This window comes from Dendropsophus ebraccatus, chromosome 6 (assembly GCF_027789765.1).
Source record: "Dendropsophus ebraccatus isolate aDenEbr1 chromosome 6, aDenEbr1.pat, whole genome shotgun sequence".
Classification (NCBI taxonomy): domain Eukaryota; kingdom Metazoa; phylum Chordata; class Amphibia; order Anura; family Hylidae; genus Dendropsophus; species Dendropsophus ebraccatus.
In genome coordinates this window covers 71,837,776-71,855,959 of record NC_091459.1, presented here as the reverse complement: position 1 = coordinate 71,855,959, position 18,184 = coordinate 71,837,776, and the positions used below count along the sequence as shown (strand labels likewise).

The 18,184-nt window shown below is 41.0% G+C and overlaps 1 protein-coding gene across 1 annotated transcript; it reads left to right on the top strand.

Annotated features, from left to right (window-relative positions):
- Positions 1 to 1,134: 1,134 nt before the first annotated feature.
- Positions 1,135 to 2,469, top strand: LOC138795223 (piggyBac transposable element-derived protein 4-like). Its single transcript, XM_069974217.1, has one exon. It carries the CDS (start codon positions 1,135 to 1,137, stop codon positions 2,467 to 2,469), a length of 1,335 nt encoding a protein of 444 aa, XP_069830318.1.
- The last annotated feature ends 15,715 nt before the right edge of the window (positions 2,470 to 18,184 follow it).

The window sequence follows — 18,184 nt, the reverse complement described above, 5'->3', positions numbered from 1 at the left end:
GGTATACATTTTTAAAGTATCTATGATCCCCATTTCACATATCCGCAGTTGCCTAGAATGCGTATTGGGGGCCTTTTAGGCCCCCATGCTTACTTTTTTGCTATTATCTGCAAAATTACTTAAGTTAGAATTTTGAAACTCCAGGTAATCCTCAAGTATGTCGTTTTTGGTAATATCCAGTTGTTCATATAATTTTTTTCATAGGCATTTCGGTGTAACAATGCTTTTTTTGTGAAAACCACATCTGTACGTGTTGGGGGCCTTTTAGGCCCCCATGTATATTTTATCATTTTCTCAGTAGTGTTTGTGTCTCAAGTTACTTTATTTGTACTCAGTAATGCTGGTGGGGGGGCCAGGGTGTGGATAATGCCATATGAGGATGTCATGTGATTTTGTGAGGGAGTGGTAAGGCGATGACATCATCTCAGGTCCTTCGGAATACAGTAATGAGCTGTGTATAGAGTAATGACGACAGTATACACTGTGAGCTAATTGTGAAGGACCTGAGATAAGATAAGATGTTGAGAGGAAGACTGATTCAGTTTCAGTTTCTCTGATTCTAAGAAGCCTGCAAATGGTAAAGCTATTGAGCTAAAGACATCCAGAGAATTGTACACCACCTAAAATAAAGTATAAAAGGTAAGAGCTGCTGAGGGTGAGAGGAGGGAGGGGGCACATTACCCTTACAGTGTGTCACACACAAGCAAAGAGTGGACAATCTTGATTGTGTTCATTGTTTTTTTCATAGTTTGCTAACATCTAGTCAGCAATGGCGCAGTCTTCCACCAAGCATCTGACTGACCAAGAGATTGAAGCAATTATGTTTCAAAGTGATGATGAAAGTGAACTATCTTTGTCCGATGACGAGTACCTGCCACCAGAGAATCAAACATCCTCAAGTGATTCTTCTTCTTCTCATGATGAAGAAGTGAATACAGTGGATCCTCAAGAAGTGATAAGTAGAACATCCAAAACGAATATTTTTTGGGACAGTAAACCTACATTAGTCGGACGTACTGCAATCCATAATATTGTGAGACAGGCTCAAGGAGCCGTGGGAAGTCCCAGGTACTTTTCCCCTAAAGACGTATTCTATACTTTTTTTTCTGACAATATGGCAGAAGAGGTCCTTTTATGTTCAAACCTAGAAGGAAGCATATTGCTTCTGCAAAAAATAAGTCCTGGAAAAATATCTCAAAAGAGGAACTTTATGCATACATTGGACTTTTACTGCTGGCAGGAAGTCAAAAATCGTATGATGTTCCTATACGAGAATTATTTCTGGACCCACTTTCTGATCCACACTATAAGGCGACAATGTCAGTGGACAGATATGAGGAAATTAGAAGACATATTCGATTTGATGATAAGCGAACACGTGCATTGAGGTTTGAAACAGACAAATTAGCCCCTATCAGTTATATTTGGAACATATTTATCAAAAATTGCACCAAACTTTACAATCCTAGTGCTAATGTTACAGTAGATGAGCAACTTGTACCGTTCAGAGGACGCTGCAAGTTCATACAATACATGCCCAGCAAGCCAGCCAAATATGGAATCAAAATCTTCTGGATGTGTGATTCGGCATGTTATTATGGCATAAATGGCGTAATCTACTGTGGCAAAGAGGTTGGTGCACCAGCACAGAAGGATCTGGGGTCTGAAATTGTCAAAACTCTTGCTGTTCCAATATTCAGTTCAGGTAGAAACATTACCATGGACAATTATTTCACCAATGTTGAACTAGGCAATTTTCTGCTTCAAAAAGATATTACACTTGTTGGTACTATCAAGGCAAACCGCCGAGAAATTCCAGAAGCACTGAAACACAATCGTCAGCGAGCACTTTATGAGAGTGTCTTTGGATTCAATAACAAAGCGACTTTGGTATCTTACAAAGCAAAGAAGGAGAAATCAGTGATTTTACTCAGTACCATGCATCACAATTGCAGTATTGACAGCAATGACAGAAAATTAAAGCCAGAAATCATCCTGTATTACAATAAAACTAAAGGAGGTGTAGACAAAATGGATGAGATGGTGGGAGAATATTCATGCAAGAGGCAAACAAAACGATGGCCTGTAGTACTTTTTTCAAATATGCTTGATGTAGCAGCCCTGAATTCATTCATCATTTATACAGAAAATCATCCAGAATTCCATGCACGGAGGAAGGACAGGAGACGCCTATTTTTGAAGGACCTTTGTCATGAGCTTGTAATGCCTCACATGATACAGCGAAGTGACGTGAAAGGCTTGATAAAGCAAACTAAAGAAGCAATGAAACGGTGTGGCGTACAGTTTCAGATGATTCCAGGGCCAGGAGAAAGAAAAAGAAAGCGCTGTTTCATGTGTCCAAGAAACGTAGAAAGGAAAACTGAGAGATTTTGTTCAATTTGTAAGGAAAATGTCTGCAAAGAACATTCTTCCGAAAAAATAACTTGTCAAAATTGTTTGGAAGACTAATAGAATAGAAAAGAAACATAATAGAAATGTAGCTGCAGCTAGTTTGGTATAGAATTCTATGCGTTTTTTCATATGTTTGTGAGAAATTTGGAAAAAAATAATTTTTTTGGTTTTATTTGTGAAAAATTAGTAAAATTTTGTTTACTAGTCATATTTTATTTAGCAGTTTTAAAATAAACTTGTAGAAGTTTTATATAAGTGTGTTTTTCCATGTGATTCGCATGGGGGCCTAAAAGGCCCCCAACACGTTAATATGAAGATTTCTGATGTCACGCATTCTAGGTTAATCCACTATGGAATTGTTGACAAAACAACCTCACAATAAGTAGAAAACAGGAACAATAAACGTATAGAGATCTTAAAATATCAGAGAAGTGTTACACAAGTGTTATTTATTTTAAGCCAATATGCATTTATCCAGAGGCAGACGTTTCGGTGTTCATGCATCACACTGACATAAATAGAATAGGAGATGACCCTTATGATGCTATATTGTCAAGAAGAATGATTTGGAGTGAATAGTATAGATGCATCTTTCACCTTTAATCATTGGCTAGATTTTCAGGCAAAGCACTACAGGGTTCCACACACAGATACAGCATCTTCAGCTTACTTGTTCAGATATATGTCCCACTGCAAGGGCTCGTGCACTGAGTTTTGCTGTTACAAGATGTTGCTCTAGACACATTGGTTTAGAGTAAGTATCTCAAAGTACTCTAATTCATGTCTTTCCCTTAAAATAAGTATTATGATTATTAAATTTACTGCATTACACATATAAATATTACAATTTGAATAATATTGTACACTAATAAAAAAAACATGCTTGTGGAGCACTATTTTTGCTAAATGAACATGTTATTGTTCTATATAATAGCATATTTTAAAATATTTATTGCTAGTACATTGCTTTAATAAAGTTAGATTACTTTATAATATAACTTCATGAGAAAAGTATAGTCTTCTTTCTGTTACACAATTTCTGTTGAGCGGCAGTAGTAAGGAGCGACACAGGCTCCTCTGCTGCCACCAACATTTGTATAGGTAATTGCAGGGCTGTCTATGCCCTACAGTTTCCAATCTCCTGTTTTGATCAAGCACAAACCGCACAGTGCTATATAGAGCAGGCTCCTGTTCCCCTCGTGTGCTGTATATTCTTATATACAGTACCTGGGAAGGAAGCTGTCTATAACTATAGCACAGCAGCCTCTCCACAGTTATCAACTTGCAGTTGCCGACAAGTGTCGCTCCATACTACTGCAATGCAACAGAAGTTGTGTAATAGAGAAAGACAAGACATTTATTTTAATGAAGATATATTACAAGGTAATACAACTTTATTAAAGAAATGTATTAGCAAAAAGATTTTTTCAGTCTCCAGAGTACCACTTTGAAGCATACCTGTACTTTCAAAAGAACTAGAAAAAATACTTTATTGTTTTGTTACATTAACCTTTCAGAGTCGTGACAAGGTTATTGAGCTGCTGATGAGTCGACTCCATGATGCACAACTATTTCTTATTTTCTCCATTTAAGGGGAACATAGCTGGGCTGTTTGCCAGCAGTATTCCTGCCCACCTGTACATTCTTTCCCTTACTTCTCTGGCCAATGAATGGACAGAACGCACTCAGAACCCCTTCTTTTATCGGCTATGCCAATGGCAAAGTTATACGAATGGCATGTAGGGAGGAAGAAGAGGTTATTGGGTTTTCAGGTGCTATATGTGCAGAAATGAAACAAATAGCAATGATATCATAACAAAGAAAGGGCTATATCACAACAGCGGCCAGATCTAAGCAGTGAACTGCTGCTGATACTGCTGCTGCTAACAAGTATAACTAAACAGGAGCAAAGAATACCAGCAAGGAAAGGGTAGATCAATTAAGCTCATCTGATCTAAGCATTCAACAGATTACAAGTGTCTATATAAGTGACAGTTGCCCAGAACTACATGGGTAGTGAAAGGAAAGCCTTGATTTACCCGAGGCATGGACCATCTAGGGCACAGCATGGACCCTCTGCAGAAGAAAGCAATCATTGGCTAATCGTGTCTTTTGGTCCAGACCTAAAATCATCATCTGCTGACTGCCCATCACTACGTGTAATAGTGATGTGCAGCCAACGGCTGAAGATTCTTTAAAAAAAAAAGAACAATTATACATAGTTATACATACTTCTCCACACTCCCTAATGTCCTGCGAGCTTTGGCCAGCTACCTCCGGTGTCTGAAGTCACAGGCTACCCAACCAATCACAGGCTAAGAGGCCTGTCACTTAAGACACTGCGGGTAGCGGGCTAAAGCTAGCAGGACATCAGGGAGCATTGACAGGTATGTAGAAGTCTATTATTTTACACTTATTAGGCAAGGGCTGCACGGACATTACTAACAATGTCTATGCAGCCGTATATGGGCTCAGTAAGTGATCACTGATCTAGCAGATCGGCACTCACTTACATGAAGTCATCGGGTTGGGTAATATGTTCCTTACTCATGATTGCTTCTCTTTTCTGTACTTTGTCATTATTAAAAGTTAAAATACCTATGCATTCCAGGGCATTTATGCTTTCTAAAGGTGCAGTAAGAGGCACTGTCAGCTTTTAGTGCACACCTCAGTTGCTCCACCAAGGAGTCTAAAAAAAAACCTTGGGGGCTCTTAAAACCATCTCATTAAGGAAACAAAAGAAACTCCCCACCCTTGTGATTACCTGGATCAGTTCTCATAAATATGTGGAACACGCACATGAAGTAAATCAACGCTACACCTTGCTGGAAGTATTAATACAAAGACGTTATGCAGCCACATATGTCCATTTATATGGGTTTTGTTTGGACATCTGTTTGCAGAGATCTGACAGGCTTGTGAAGCAGCTCATATGCAACAGAAAGACAATTAGTAAAAGTTTTATGTATACAATGCTCCAGCTGCAAGTATTAGTTAATCACCAAAAGCCATGGGCTTTTCTGGATGTCTAAAGCTGAAATATGGATAGATGCGACATCCTGAAAATGATTAATTTGCATACACATCTGCTTCCCAGAGACCTTCTTAGCCAGCACTTCTCATCTTATAAAATACATTTATCTGTCAGAAATAAATGTTTTACTCTTTAGAAATATTACATTGAAATGAGCAATATGAAAAACACTCGAGGAAAAACAAAATGTCTTGAATATTAACACCTGAGACGGGAACCTTGGGACAGACTATATTCCATCTTGTATATGATACTGTTAAAAAGACTCCAGAATTATAAATCTCCTCACTTTATTTTATCCAGCTTTAACCATCTTGGATACAAACGGTTCTGATCTGTAAGGTGTGAATAAAGCTTTTGTTATTTGGTGTTTCATCTGTCACAGACTTTCAGGACTCAGCCCTAGGACAAGTAAGGGCAAATTGGAAGATAGCACATACTAGATGATCCTCTCTATTACAAAATGTAACAATTTTCTCAGACTTGCTGATATTGCTTTTCTGTTAACAAACAATTGTTCACATTAAGGCCCTTATTATAAGGCGACGTTCACACGTAGTATTTCTGTCAGTCTTTTGGTCAGTCTTTTTTTCAACCAAAACCAGGAGTGGAACTGTCCATTATATTTTCCAGCTTCCTCACAGATCTTGTTATAAGTCAGGCAGCCTAAGATGGGTTACTGTGTTTGGAGTCATTGTTAGAATTGCTCTTTTTGGCTGAGAATTGCAACTAACCAGTGAGACCAGAGTTCTTTTTTAAACAAGTATCTAGGCTGGGCCAAAAGCCACTACTTTACAGAACCTAGAAATGTGTCCAAGGGTCTGTTGAGAAATGTACCCATTGGCTCTTTGAGATAAGGGAAGAGTCCAAGTTTACCTTAACTCCCAAATGACCCCAAGTATTGCCCTATCTGCTCTTTCTCCTCCTGCTCAGCTGATCTTTTTTGGGCGGGACCCCTGCTGCAGACTCTGTTCGGAATTCTTCCTGCCTTAGTGCCTCAATGTAATGTGTTGCGCGCCTCTGCTATCCACCCAAAGAATTGACATGTCTTCAACCCCCATTAGTCGCAATACAGTAGGTACTTGCCATCCAGTAACTAGTGGACAATATGGCCCTGGATAAAGGTGTAAAGAGAATAAATTGAGCAGGTGATCAAGAGCAAGATAAAGGAAGAGAGTAGAGATGAGCGAACCAGGTTTGGGTTTGAGTCCATCCGAACCCGAACATTCAACATTTGATTAGCTGGGGCTGCTGAACTTAGATGAAGCTCTAAGGTTGTCTGGAAAACATGGATACAGCCAATGGCTATATCCATGATTTCCACATAGCCTTAGGGCTTTATCCAAGTTCAGCAGCCACCGCTAATCAAATGCCGAAAGTTCGGGTTAGGATGGACTCGAGCATGCTCCAGGTTCGCTCATCTCTAGAAGAGAGGCATTTATTATCTTTTTTTTTAGAAAAGATGGGAGATAAATCATTTGTGTAAAAAATTGTGTATTTGTGTATGGAAAGTTTTTGTTTTGTAACCTCGGATACATTCCACACTCATCCATACTCTTTGCATCTCAACTTGCTTTAGATGAGCTCATTCGTTCTGTTTTTGTGTTCTAAGGCAAGAAGGACGAAAGAGTACCATCTGTTCTTTTCTAGCTTGTTATTGTTTGATCTAAAGGGAATAATTATAACTGTGTCTATTACAGTGCTAAGCCTGTTGTCATATGCTGCAGCCACGGCAGAATTGTTCTCATGCCTTAGGAGGTTTTTATAGAATTTTTTTTTTTTTTGGGGGGGGGGGGGAAACACTTTACTTGACCACAGTTGACTGGATGAAATTTTGTGGGGTGAATAATAAAAATGCCATCATAGAATATTGTGCTTGGCTTATGTGCTGCTTCCTGTCTATACTGTGTATTCAAAATTGACAATTTATAGTTTTCATATACAAATCTAAATGTGTGTGTATATATATATATATATATATATATATATATATATATATATATATAATGTAACTTCTGCTTTCATGCTGTGGGGGAAAAAGTTCCCTTTGGTTGAGTTAACATGGATGAGAGCTGATGTGAAATTTCCCAGATTTTTAGGTCTTATTACGCGAGACGATTATCAGCTGTATTCGGTTATTATGGCCAAAAATCATCTTGTGTAAAAGAAGACAACTATCAGCCCACATAAACAATGTCAGCTAATTGTTGCCTGTCCTTGTCTTTCAACATGTTGAAAGACAAATGACCAGGATAGCAGCCATCTGCTGCCGTCGTTCCGTGTAATAGGAAAGGCAGCAGCAGACTGCCGCTATCTGGGCTTCCCGGACGACCTAGCGATCACCCAGTTCATTTAGTTCATTCAAAATGTCATTTTATTTTGATTTGGTTGTTGTAAATTTTTGCTTTCTTGTCCTCTTTTCTCATAATATGAGTGATAATACAAAAACTTTTTTCCACTCATGGTTAGTGGTTGGGTGAAGCCATCTATCAAACTACTGTGTTTTCTTTTTTAAATCATTGTAAACCATGTACAGTATGTGCATAAAAGCTGAGTGAGTTTCTGGGAATTCATGGGGGAAGCAAAAGAATTGTCAACAGATCTACAGGAAATGGTAGTTGAACTGTATAAAATAGGAAAGGAATACAAAAAGATATGAAGGGATTGATAATGCCAGTCAGCAATGTTCAAACTGTGATTAACCAATGGAAAATCAGGGGCTCTGTACAAACCAAAATACAGTCAGTTACACCGACAAAAATTTCAGCCACAACAGCTAAAAAAAATTGTTTGGGATGCAAAGAAAAACCCACAAATAACATCAGCTGAAATCCAGGACTCTCTGAAAGCTAGCGGTGTAGCTGTTTCAAAATATACAATAAGGAGACACTTGAAGAAATATGGGCTACATGGCCGAATCACCAGAAAAAAAGGCATTACTGCGCAAATGCCACAAAGTATCTTGCCTACAATACGCCAAACAGCACAGAGACAAACCTCAAAACTTCTGTAACAAAGTCATTTAGAGTGATGAGATTAAAATCATTTGGAGTGATGAAGCCACAACCATAAACATTACATTTGGAGAGGTGTCAATAAGGCCAATGATGAAAGGAACACCATTCCTACTGTAAACCACAGAGGTGGATCACTGATGTTTTGGGGATGTTTGAGCTACAAAGGCACAGGAAACTTGGTCAAACTTGAAGGAAAAATGAATCCAGCACTTAATCAGCAAATACTGGAGGCAAATTTGCACTCAACAGCCTGGAAGTTGCACATGGAACGTACTTGGACGTTCCAACATGACAATGATCCAAAACACAAGGCCAAGTTGACCTGTCATTGGCTACAGCAGAACAAAGTGAAGGTTCTGGAGTGGCCATCTCAGTATCCTGACCTCAATATCATTGAGACACTCTGGGGACATCTCAAGCGCGCAGTTTATGCAAGACAGCCCAGGAATTTACGGGAACTGGAGCCTTTTGCCAAGAAGAATGGGCAGCTTAACCATCTGAGAAAATAAAGAGCCTCATCCACAACTACCACAAAATACTTCAAGCTGTCATTGATGTTACAGGGTGCAATACAGTATTGAGAACTAGTGTATGTAAACTCTTAATCATGCTCATTTGGATGTTTTTGGTTGTCATTATTATTTAAAAAGAGAAAAGACTGTAGTTTAACAATAAATCGCTTCACAAAAGCCTTAACCATGATTAAGAAAATGTTTTTGTAATTATCTGAAGTTTTTTATATTATCTGAAAAAAGGGAGCAAAAATTCTGCCAGGGTATGTAAACATTTGAGCACAACTGTATACTTGGGGTTTGTAGAATAAATAGTTTGAATTTTTGTGGAATATATACACAGAGGCTAGTCTTTCATATTGTTTTTTTTCCATGCATACATACATACATACATACAATCACGTATATACATTCAAGAACACATACATTCAGGCATATATAAACATATAGGCACACTGTATATACACTCAGCCACAGACACACATTCGGGCACATATACACACATGTAGACACACACTGTATATACTGCTTGCACAGACACACATTGCAAGTACTGTCACATATACACATACAGACAGGCACATATATACCCTACAGAGAGAGACCCACACACAGGCACTTACAGTAAGCCCTCCTCTCCCCCCTTTCTGCAGAGACTCTTGCAGACAAAGCCTTTGTGTGGTTGAAGCTTCCTGCTGCAGTCTGCTTTCATCCTGTTTCCTCAGCCGCAAGCAAATTGAAAAAAAAAATTGCACTTAGTAAAACGTGGTAGTGCGGCTGGCACACCCCTAAGGTCGTCTGTGTTCCTGTCTCAGAACCATTGAGCACCTTTAGTGAATATTAGTGAATATTAATATTTATTGTGAGTATTGGCTGGGCTGGTGGGTTATTGTGTGAATGGCAACTCTGCTTCTAGTAAATCATGTCAGAACCAATGTGCAAACGGATCCCAGTTCTGGTACAATACAGTGCAGCACTACAGTGCTACAGTGTAGCCACATCTGTAAAAGTCAGGGCTATTAAAATATGATGGAAGCTGGAATGCCCCCCTACCTGTTTGATTGACACCTGGAAGCCCCCAGCAGGGTCAGGTATGGGACAGGGGAGTAAGAAGTTGTTACAGCTTGCTGCACATCAGGAGTTTGGGCCCTATTCCACCGGACGATTATCGTTAGCATAACTGTTAACGATTAACGATCTCAAACGACCGCTATTGCGAAAGACCTGAAAACGTTCACTCATTTCCATGGAACGATAATCGTTACTTATGATCGTAATTGCGATCGTTTCTTCTTCCGTATTTATTCGCTATTGCGTTCGTATCTATTGTGAACGACCGAACGATGTCTTATTCAATGCGAACGATTTGCGAACGAGCAACGATAAAAATAGGTCCAGGTCTTATAAAGCGATCAACGATTTCTCGTTCGGTCGTTAATCGTTAACTGCATTTCAACCGAACGATTATCGTTTAGATTCGAACGATTTAACGATAATCTGAACGATAATCGTCCGGTGGAATAGGGCCCTTTGGAAACACCTTTTTGACTCTTTCTACCAAGGAAAAGATCATTTCTCTACATTCTGGAAGCACAGCTGGATAAATGAAAGATATCATGTGTCTCCTTGACCAAACAGCTGTCTAACAGTGTCAGCAGTTTGGAACCTGAATTGCAGATGACACATTGTCAGTCCTGATACAATACAGTGCAACACAAAAGTACTACAGTGGAGCCACTGTAAAAGTCAGGGCTATTAAAATATGATATTATTTATCCTGTAAAATGAACATAAAAAAATAATACACAAATTGTAAAATTACATTCTTTTTTTCATTCTTGCTTCCCAAAATAATGGAAGAAATAGAGATTTAAAAAAAATGTGAGCACCCTAAAATAATACCTACTCAAGGGAGAAAAAATGCCCAAATTAAAGCTGCAACATATGTATAGTATTTCATATTTTCTCATTGATTTCCAGCTAAGATCTGGCCACTGTGTTTTTTACAAAAAATTAAATTGCTTATGGCACGACTTTTACTATGGAAAAATGCCATGTCTGAAAGCACGCCTTAGATAGTTTAAGCAGCAAATATAGATTACTGACTCCTTTATGCATGCTGTGGATTTTCCTAACTGTAAGTTTACAAGTTAACCAACCATATGATGGCCATTTGATACTCAGCAGATGACATGTTTTTTTCTTACACTGACAGGTTCCAGCAGATGCCAGGTTATATCATGGATGATCGACTGACATATAACAATATCCCAAGTGACGCATTTCTATACCTCAGTGTTTCCGATTGCAGGCAGCAATTGCTGACATACAGGGTGGGTTCTGCCACTCCATATAACAACCTGTTTCTGTGTTTGTCATCTACTGACACATTTGTCTCATCCACACTTGCCAATTTACTGGGAACATCTGGAAGACTCTAAGAGAGGCATGAGCATATCACTATTGCTGACTATACTCAGCTATGACCTTTGTGATAAGACGTCCAATTGTCTTGCTGCAATAATGCAGATCCTAAAATGCAGTCACAATGTGACCTCAGATAGAGCCCTAAGGTATTGAAGGCATCAGTGTGCAATGATACTGTGTTATGCTAGATTATTTCATCCGACATAATTAGTTTTATTTGTATTTTATATAAAAACTGTAGATCAGTTTTATTCGGTGGTATAAGAGGCTTTTCCAAGCTTCTGAACTGCTGGAAGCTGGAATGCCCTCCTACCTGCTTGATTGACACCTGGAAGCCCCCAGCAGGGTCAGGTATGGGACAGGGGAGTAAGAAGTTGTTACAGCTTGCTGTACATCAGGAGCTTGGAAAAGCCTTTTTGACTCTTTGTACCAAGGAATAAAATCATTTCTCTACATTCTGGAAGCACAGCTGGATAAATGAAAGATATCATGTGTCTCCTTGAGCAAACAGCTATCTAACAGTGTCAGCAGTTTGGAACCTGAATTGCAGCTGACACATTAAACCATTAATTAAACCAGTTATTAGTACTTTATGCAGTATGGCCAGGTGCTAATCTCTACTGGAAAAGGAAATCAGCATCTCTATAAAGCTTGTCCACAGATGGAGGCATGAAGTTCCTGGAAGACGGCTGCACTCTCTTTGGTCTTGATATCACACAGTGGGCCAACACCAGCAGATGACATGGCTCCCCAAACCATCAGTCATTGTGGAAACTTCACACTGAACCTCTCCATCTTCAATCTTCCTTCCGACACTGGGACCTCGATTTCCAAAAAAGATGCAAAATTTACTTTCAACAAAAAAACGACTGTGAGCACTGAGCAACAGTCCAGTCCTTTTTCTCCTTAGCCTATGTAGGACACTTCTCATATTGGCTCTGGATCATGAATGGCATACTACAAGGAATGCAACATGTCCTCGATACATCTGTGTGTGGTGGCTTTTAAAGCACCCACCCCAACTTTTTCTACCACACCTTTTTTTCCCATTCTATTCTCCAATAATATGCTTGGATACAGCACTCAACCAGCTTCTTTAGTATTATTATTATTATTATTTATTTATAAAGCGCCCTTAATTCCAGAGCGCTATACAATAGAAAGGCAACAGGCAGGAACAATACAAGATCAGAAGACATTACGTGAAGGCAAAAGACAGACTGGTACATGGGGGAAGAGGACCCTGCCCGCGAGGGCTTACAATCTATAGGGTATAGGGAGAGAAACAGGAGGTAAAGTGCAGCCATTCAAGTGTGATGCAGAGTTATTGTATGTTGTAGCCTAGTTTGAAGAGATGGGTTTTTAGGTTACTTTTGAAGGACATGATGGTGGATGAGAGACGGATGTGTCGGGGTAGCGAGTTCCAGAGTATCGGAGAGGCTCGGGCAAAGTCTTGGAGGCAGTTGTGGGAAGTACAAACAAGGGGGGCAGCGCAGACGGAGGTCACTGGAGGATCGAAGGTTGCATGAGGGACAGTAGCGGGATATCAGGTCAGAGATTTAGGGAGGGGAGAGGTTGTGGATGGCCTTGTATGTCATGGTCAACAGTTTAAAGTGAATACGTTGGGCAATGGGGAGCCAGAGGAGGGATTGTCAGAAGGGAGAGGCTGAGGCAAAGCGAGGGGAAAGGTGGATTAGTCGGGCAGCAGTGTTAAGGATAGACTGGAGGGGATCAAGGGAGTTAGCTGGAAGGCCAGAGAGGAGGATGTTGCAGTAGTCCAAGCAGGAGATAATGAGAGCATGTACCAATAGTTTGGTGGAGTCAGGGGTGAGGAAAGAGCGGATTCTGGAAATGTTTTTGAGGTGAAGGCGGCAGGAGGTGGTCAGGGCCTGAATATGTGGTTTAAAGGACAGGGCAGATTAGAAGGCGGGGTGGAGCGAGATGGGGGAAAGATGATAAGTTCTGTTTTGTCCATGTTGAGTTTTAGAAAGCAGGAGGAGAAGAAGGAGGATATGGCCGATAGACACTCTGGAATCCTGGATAGCAAAGAGGTGACATCCGGACCAGAGAGGTAGATCTGAGTGTCATCGGGGGAGAGGTGGTAGCTGAAGCCGTGAGACTCTATGATAAGTCCCAGGCCAGAGGTTTAGATGGAGAAGAGAAGAGCCCCAAGTACAGAGCCTTGGGGAACACCAACAGTAAGGGGACGAGGAGAGGAGGTGGTGTGAGAATGGGAGACACTAAAAGTGCGGTTGGAGAGGTAAGAGGAGATCCAGGAGAGGGCTGGGCTAGTGACACCAAGGGATGAGAGGATTTGTAAGAGGAGAAAATGGTCAACTGTGTCGAAGGCAGAAGAGGATGGGTGTGATGGTTGCATGTTTGTATGGAGATGGGAGGACGCCAGAAGTTAGTGATAGATTGAAGAGATGGGTTAGTGCTGGGATAAGTGCTGAGGAGAGGTTGGGGATAAGGTGGGATGGAATTGGGTCAAGTGCGCAGGTGGTGACATGTGATGTGGAGAGTAGTTTGGAGAGATGTTCTTCTGTGATGGTGGAGAGGTGAGTTAGTGGGGACGGGCAGTAGACAGGCATGAGGGGGGGCTGAGGGGACTGTGAGGTGAAGCTTACCCTGATGTCATTGATTTTCTGCCTGTAATGACCTTTTGTAACGTAAGCCCCTATTACAGGGGGGTTAAGTTAGAGCAAGCGAGCGCCAACCTGTCAGGTCAGCGCTCGCTTGCTCCTCGTTCCCGATTGCTGCCAGCGCTATTACACGCGCCAACAGTGAGCAGGTAAGTGCAGGGGGGGCTGCCGGAGTGGTCCCCAGATGATTAGATCGTCCAGGAAGCCCAAAGGCTTCTAGGCTGATCGTTGCCATTTCATAGTGTCATATTGCACAGTCTGAAGGTACGGTTTAACCCATTTTGGTTGGCTTGAGTTAAGCTATTCTGCTTCCCACAATCTTTAGATACAGCGGGGAGAAGTGTGCAGCTGGGCTCTTAACTATCTGTTTTGCAGAGATCTCTGTCTCACTAGTTTCTGGTGCTCATTTCCTACAGTAAGATGGCTGCACACTTCTTAGTGGGGGTCTGAATACCCAGACCCGACCAATCAAACATTTTGTATTTCTCTCATGTTAAAAGGGGTAGTGCGGCGCTAAACAATTATTCACAAAATAACACACATTACAAAGTAATACAACTTTGTAATGTATGCTATGTATGTGAATGGCCCCCTTCCCCGTGTTTCCCCCCACCCACGCTAGACGCGACAGAGGGGGGCTGGCATGAGGGAAGGATGGAGTGGTTCGGCTGGCCTTCCGAAGACTACGTCATTGTGACAAGATGGTGGACAGGGGCCGACACAAGATGCGGTGAGTATAATGCACCACACTTCCGGGTCTAGCGTGGGGGGAGGGGATACGGGGAAGGGAGCCATTCACATACAAATCATACATTACAAAGTTGTATAACTTTGTAATGTGTGTTATTTTGTGAATAATTGTTTAGAGCCGCACTACCCCTTTAAAAGGTTTTTGTAAATGACAAGGACACTTTGAAGAAAATGATTGCCAGTGCATACAATAATGATGTAAGAGTAAACTTTCTAATGGTTATCTGATCTGTTTCCAGCAGATACATCAGAAAGAGCTTTCAGACCGAGGTGATGTCAAACAAGACGGACATGCATCTGACAAACCCAATGAACACGTCCTTCAAATAGATTTCCAGCTTCCCTTTTTAGTGCTGCTGGAGAAATAATGTTATCCATAAGAATAATTCTTTTTACCATTTACCATTAAATAACAGATAGCAATGACTATGACAAACTGGTGAACATGTCCTTGAACTGATTTGATTGCTCTATTTTTGCTGCTGGTAGAGAAAAATTGATATTACACTATTATAATATTATTCGTAATAAGACTGAACAACAAATTTTAACTTTAGAGGAAAAAACTGCAAGGAGGCCATTTACAGAACACAATTCTACCACAATACATAGTTCTGGTAAAAAAATCTTTTTACAACAAAGTGACACATATCAAATACTAGAAAATGTACCAGGCGCTGCCCGTGTGTAAATTAGATTTGTTCCAAGGTCGCCCAGGAGGCAAATCTATGCCCTTGTTTTTTTTGTTTAAGAAGAAATCGCGAGGAGCCCTATATATCCCTTTATACGCTATATACCCCGACAGTTCTGCACTGTTTATGTAATTGGAGGTTAGAAATAAGCTAAAAACTTTGAACATCCTAAATACCTAATAGCCAAACTGAGATGTCATCATGTGATCAGACTGTATACAGAGACTGGTTGTATACAACATTGGCAGTTTTATATACAGAGCATGGTTATATACAACATTGTCAGCTTTATGTACAGCCTGGTTATATGCAACATTGGTAGTGTTATACAGTATACAGCCTGGTAATATATTGAGCCTGGTTATATACAACATTGGCGGAGGTATATACAGCCTGGTTATGTATAACATTGGTAGTGTTATGCTGAGCCTGGTTATATACAACATTGACAGTGTTAGTGGAGTTCCTGGCTCTCTCCTCACAGCTCTCGACGTCCCCCCCCCCCCCGAAGCAAGCTGGAGCGGTGTGTGCAGCGTCCAGAGCCGTGAGGAGAGAGCTGTTCCCGGCAGCAGCAGCACAGCGCTGAGCACACTGGAGGGGAGCCTGCACCATCTAACAGCGGTCTGTGCGGGCAGGATGATGGGGGCCTCTGTCAGTGTAAGTTACGCTCCGGACGTCAAGGGGGTTAATTTACATACTTGCAGCAGTATGTAGTGTCATAGGGTTGAATGACCCTGGATCCGCACCGGATTTCTCTGCGAATTCGCAGCGTGAAATCCGCTGCGGATCTGGTAGGTGTGAAGGCACCCTTACTGTATTTCTGTGGATCTGTTGTGAGGCAGCTGGTCCTAGCAACCAATCAGATTCCAGCTTCTTGTGAAAATGAAAGTAGTAATCCTCTTGGTTGCTGAGGCTTCCAACTGCTATTTCTGCTGGAGACCTTTCAGCACTAATTATATCACCTGTGTGTGCAGTGTGGAGATTCTCCCATTCATTTCTATTTGGCGCTCCTCCCCATCCCCCTCCCCTCCTGTACATCTGGCGGAGACGGGACCTTTGCTATAACCTTCCCAGGCACCCAATGTATCTGTGGGCCAAATTTGGGTTTTTTATGATATAGATGACCAAACTACATGCAAAACAATACTTAACTTTGCGTTATCTGTTGTTGTTGTTGTTGTTGTTGTTGTACAGTGTAATTATATCAATTTAACACCGATAAAATCTGGTCATTGTACTTTATTTAATTGGTATAAGCAGCAGGTGCCCTTTTTACAATAACCACCTTGAGGAACTGGTTCTTCCAATCTGGTTGTTAAATTCACATTGGATTCAGGCAAAGTACTGTTCTGACAGGTAGAAGGGCATCTTTGGCAGTCTACACCACCTTTTTAAACTGTGACCTGTCAGGCGCTCTTTCCAAGTGGCAAGAACATTGTGGTCACGTTGCCTATATGCTGACCTGAAAATATGGTACAATATGTGCCCTCTAGCGTAGTAGTCATCTCTTTTATATGGGCCAAGAAAGTCTGCTGTATCTTCATTATTCCACACATATATACAGCACTGCTTGCCATTATTGCTTCTTCAAGCCACGCTTCTTCATTGCTTCTTCGTCTTCAAGCCATGCAACATAATTTTCCGCTCCTTTCCCAGCATTCTCTCCAGCATGAACTTACTTCATTCCCTTCTGCAGCACCAGATAACCTTAGAACCATCTGCCTCAGCAGACCCACATGCCCCTCTGCTCCCTCACAACACAAGTATTCTTCCCCTCCGGCATGCAGCACTCCAGGTATGGATCACAGGACTATCTCTCCGCTCTCCAGAGCAGTACAGCAGCAGATTCCCCCTACGTTCCACCGTGTCAGCAGAAACAGTCAGCAGCACTACCAACCATTGTAGGACAAGCTCTCTGTTATCACATGAAATGAGGTGCAGGGGCACCCAGAATCACTGGGTACCATCAGCGGATGTCTCCTGCAACACACACAAAGAGAAAAGAATAAAGAAGAAATATAAATCAGGTCACTGGAGAGGTCAGCCCTGGCTGAGTGTATAGTTCACCAGCTCCTCAGTTTTCAAGGACTGTTTTCCTTCATTAGGCTTGCTGGGACAGCTAGGTAGCCATAGTTAATCTACCCTGCTGCTATGCTATATTGATCTTAGTTCTCCACAGTGAAGGCACTTGTGGTTCTCCCTCTCTGCATGGTTGTCACTGCTCCCAGGGTGGCCTCGTACTGCAGTAAACATAGCAGTAGGCAGCAGGGCAGGAGACTGCAGTTCTGGAACCTAAGTTTTTATTTGCAAATAAATGAACTTTGGTGTGTGTGTGTGTGGGGGGGGATCTCAAACTTTATTATCAAGAATAAGAATATTTCCAGATTGACATATAACATACCGGCAAATATAAGTCATCGCCTTTAAAACTTAAATAATGATCGCTTTAGCTAGAGCTCTTTTGTAGGGAAAGCTAAACTTTATATTTTAGAATTTATGAGATGGCCTGAGCTTAAACAGACAAAAATGTAAAACCTAAAAAAAATATTGTTTAAAAACATCAGCAAATTCAGTAACTTCCATCATTTATACAGTACAGTTGTAATATTCCCATATCCATCCACAGTGTCCTTGTATTTCTTATTTAAGGCCATGCTGACCCCTGCTGACACTGAGAGGTTACACATTTTGTTTAATT

Coding starts and splice junctions, on each gene's coding strand:
- LOC138795223 (XM_069974217.1), top strand. CDS start 1,135: ATGTTCAAACCTAGAAGGAAGCATATTGCTTCTGCAAAAAATAAGTCC.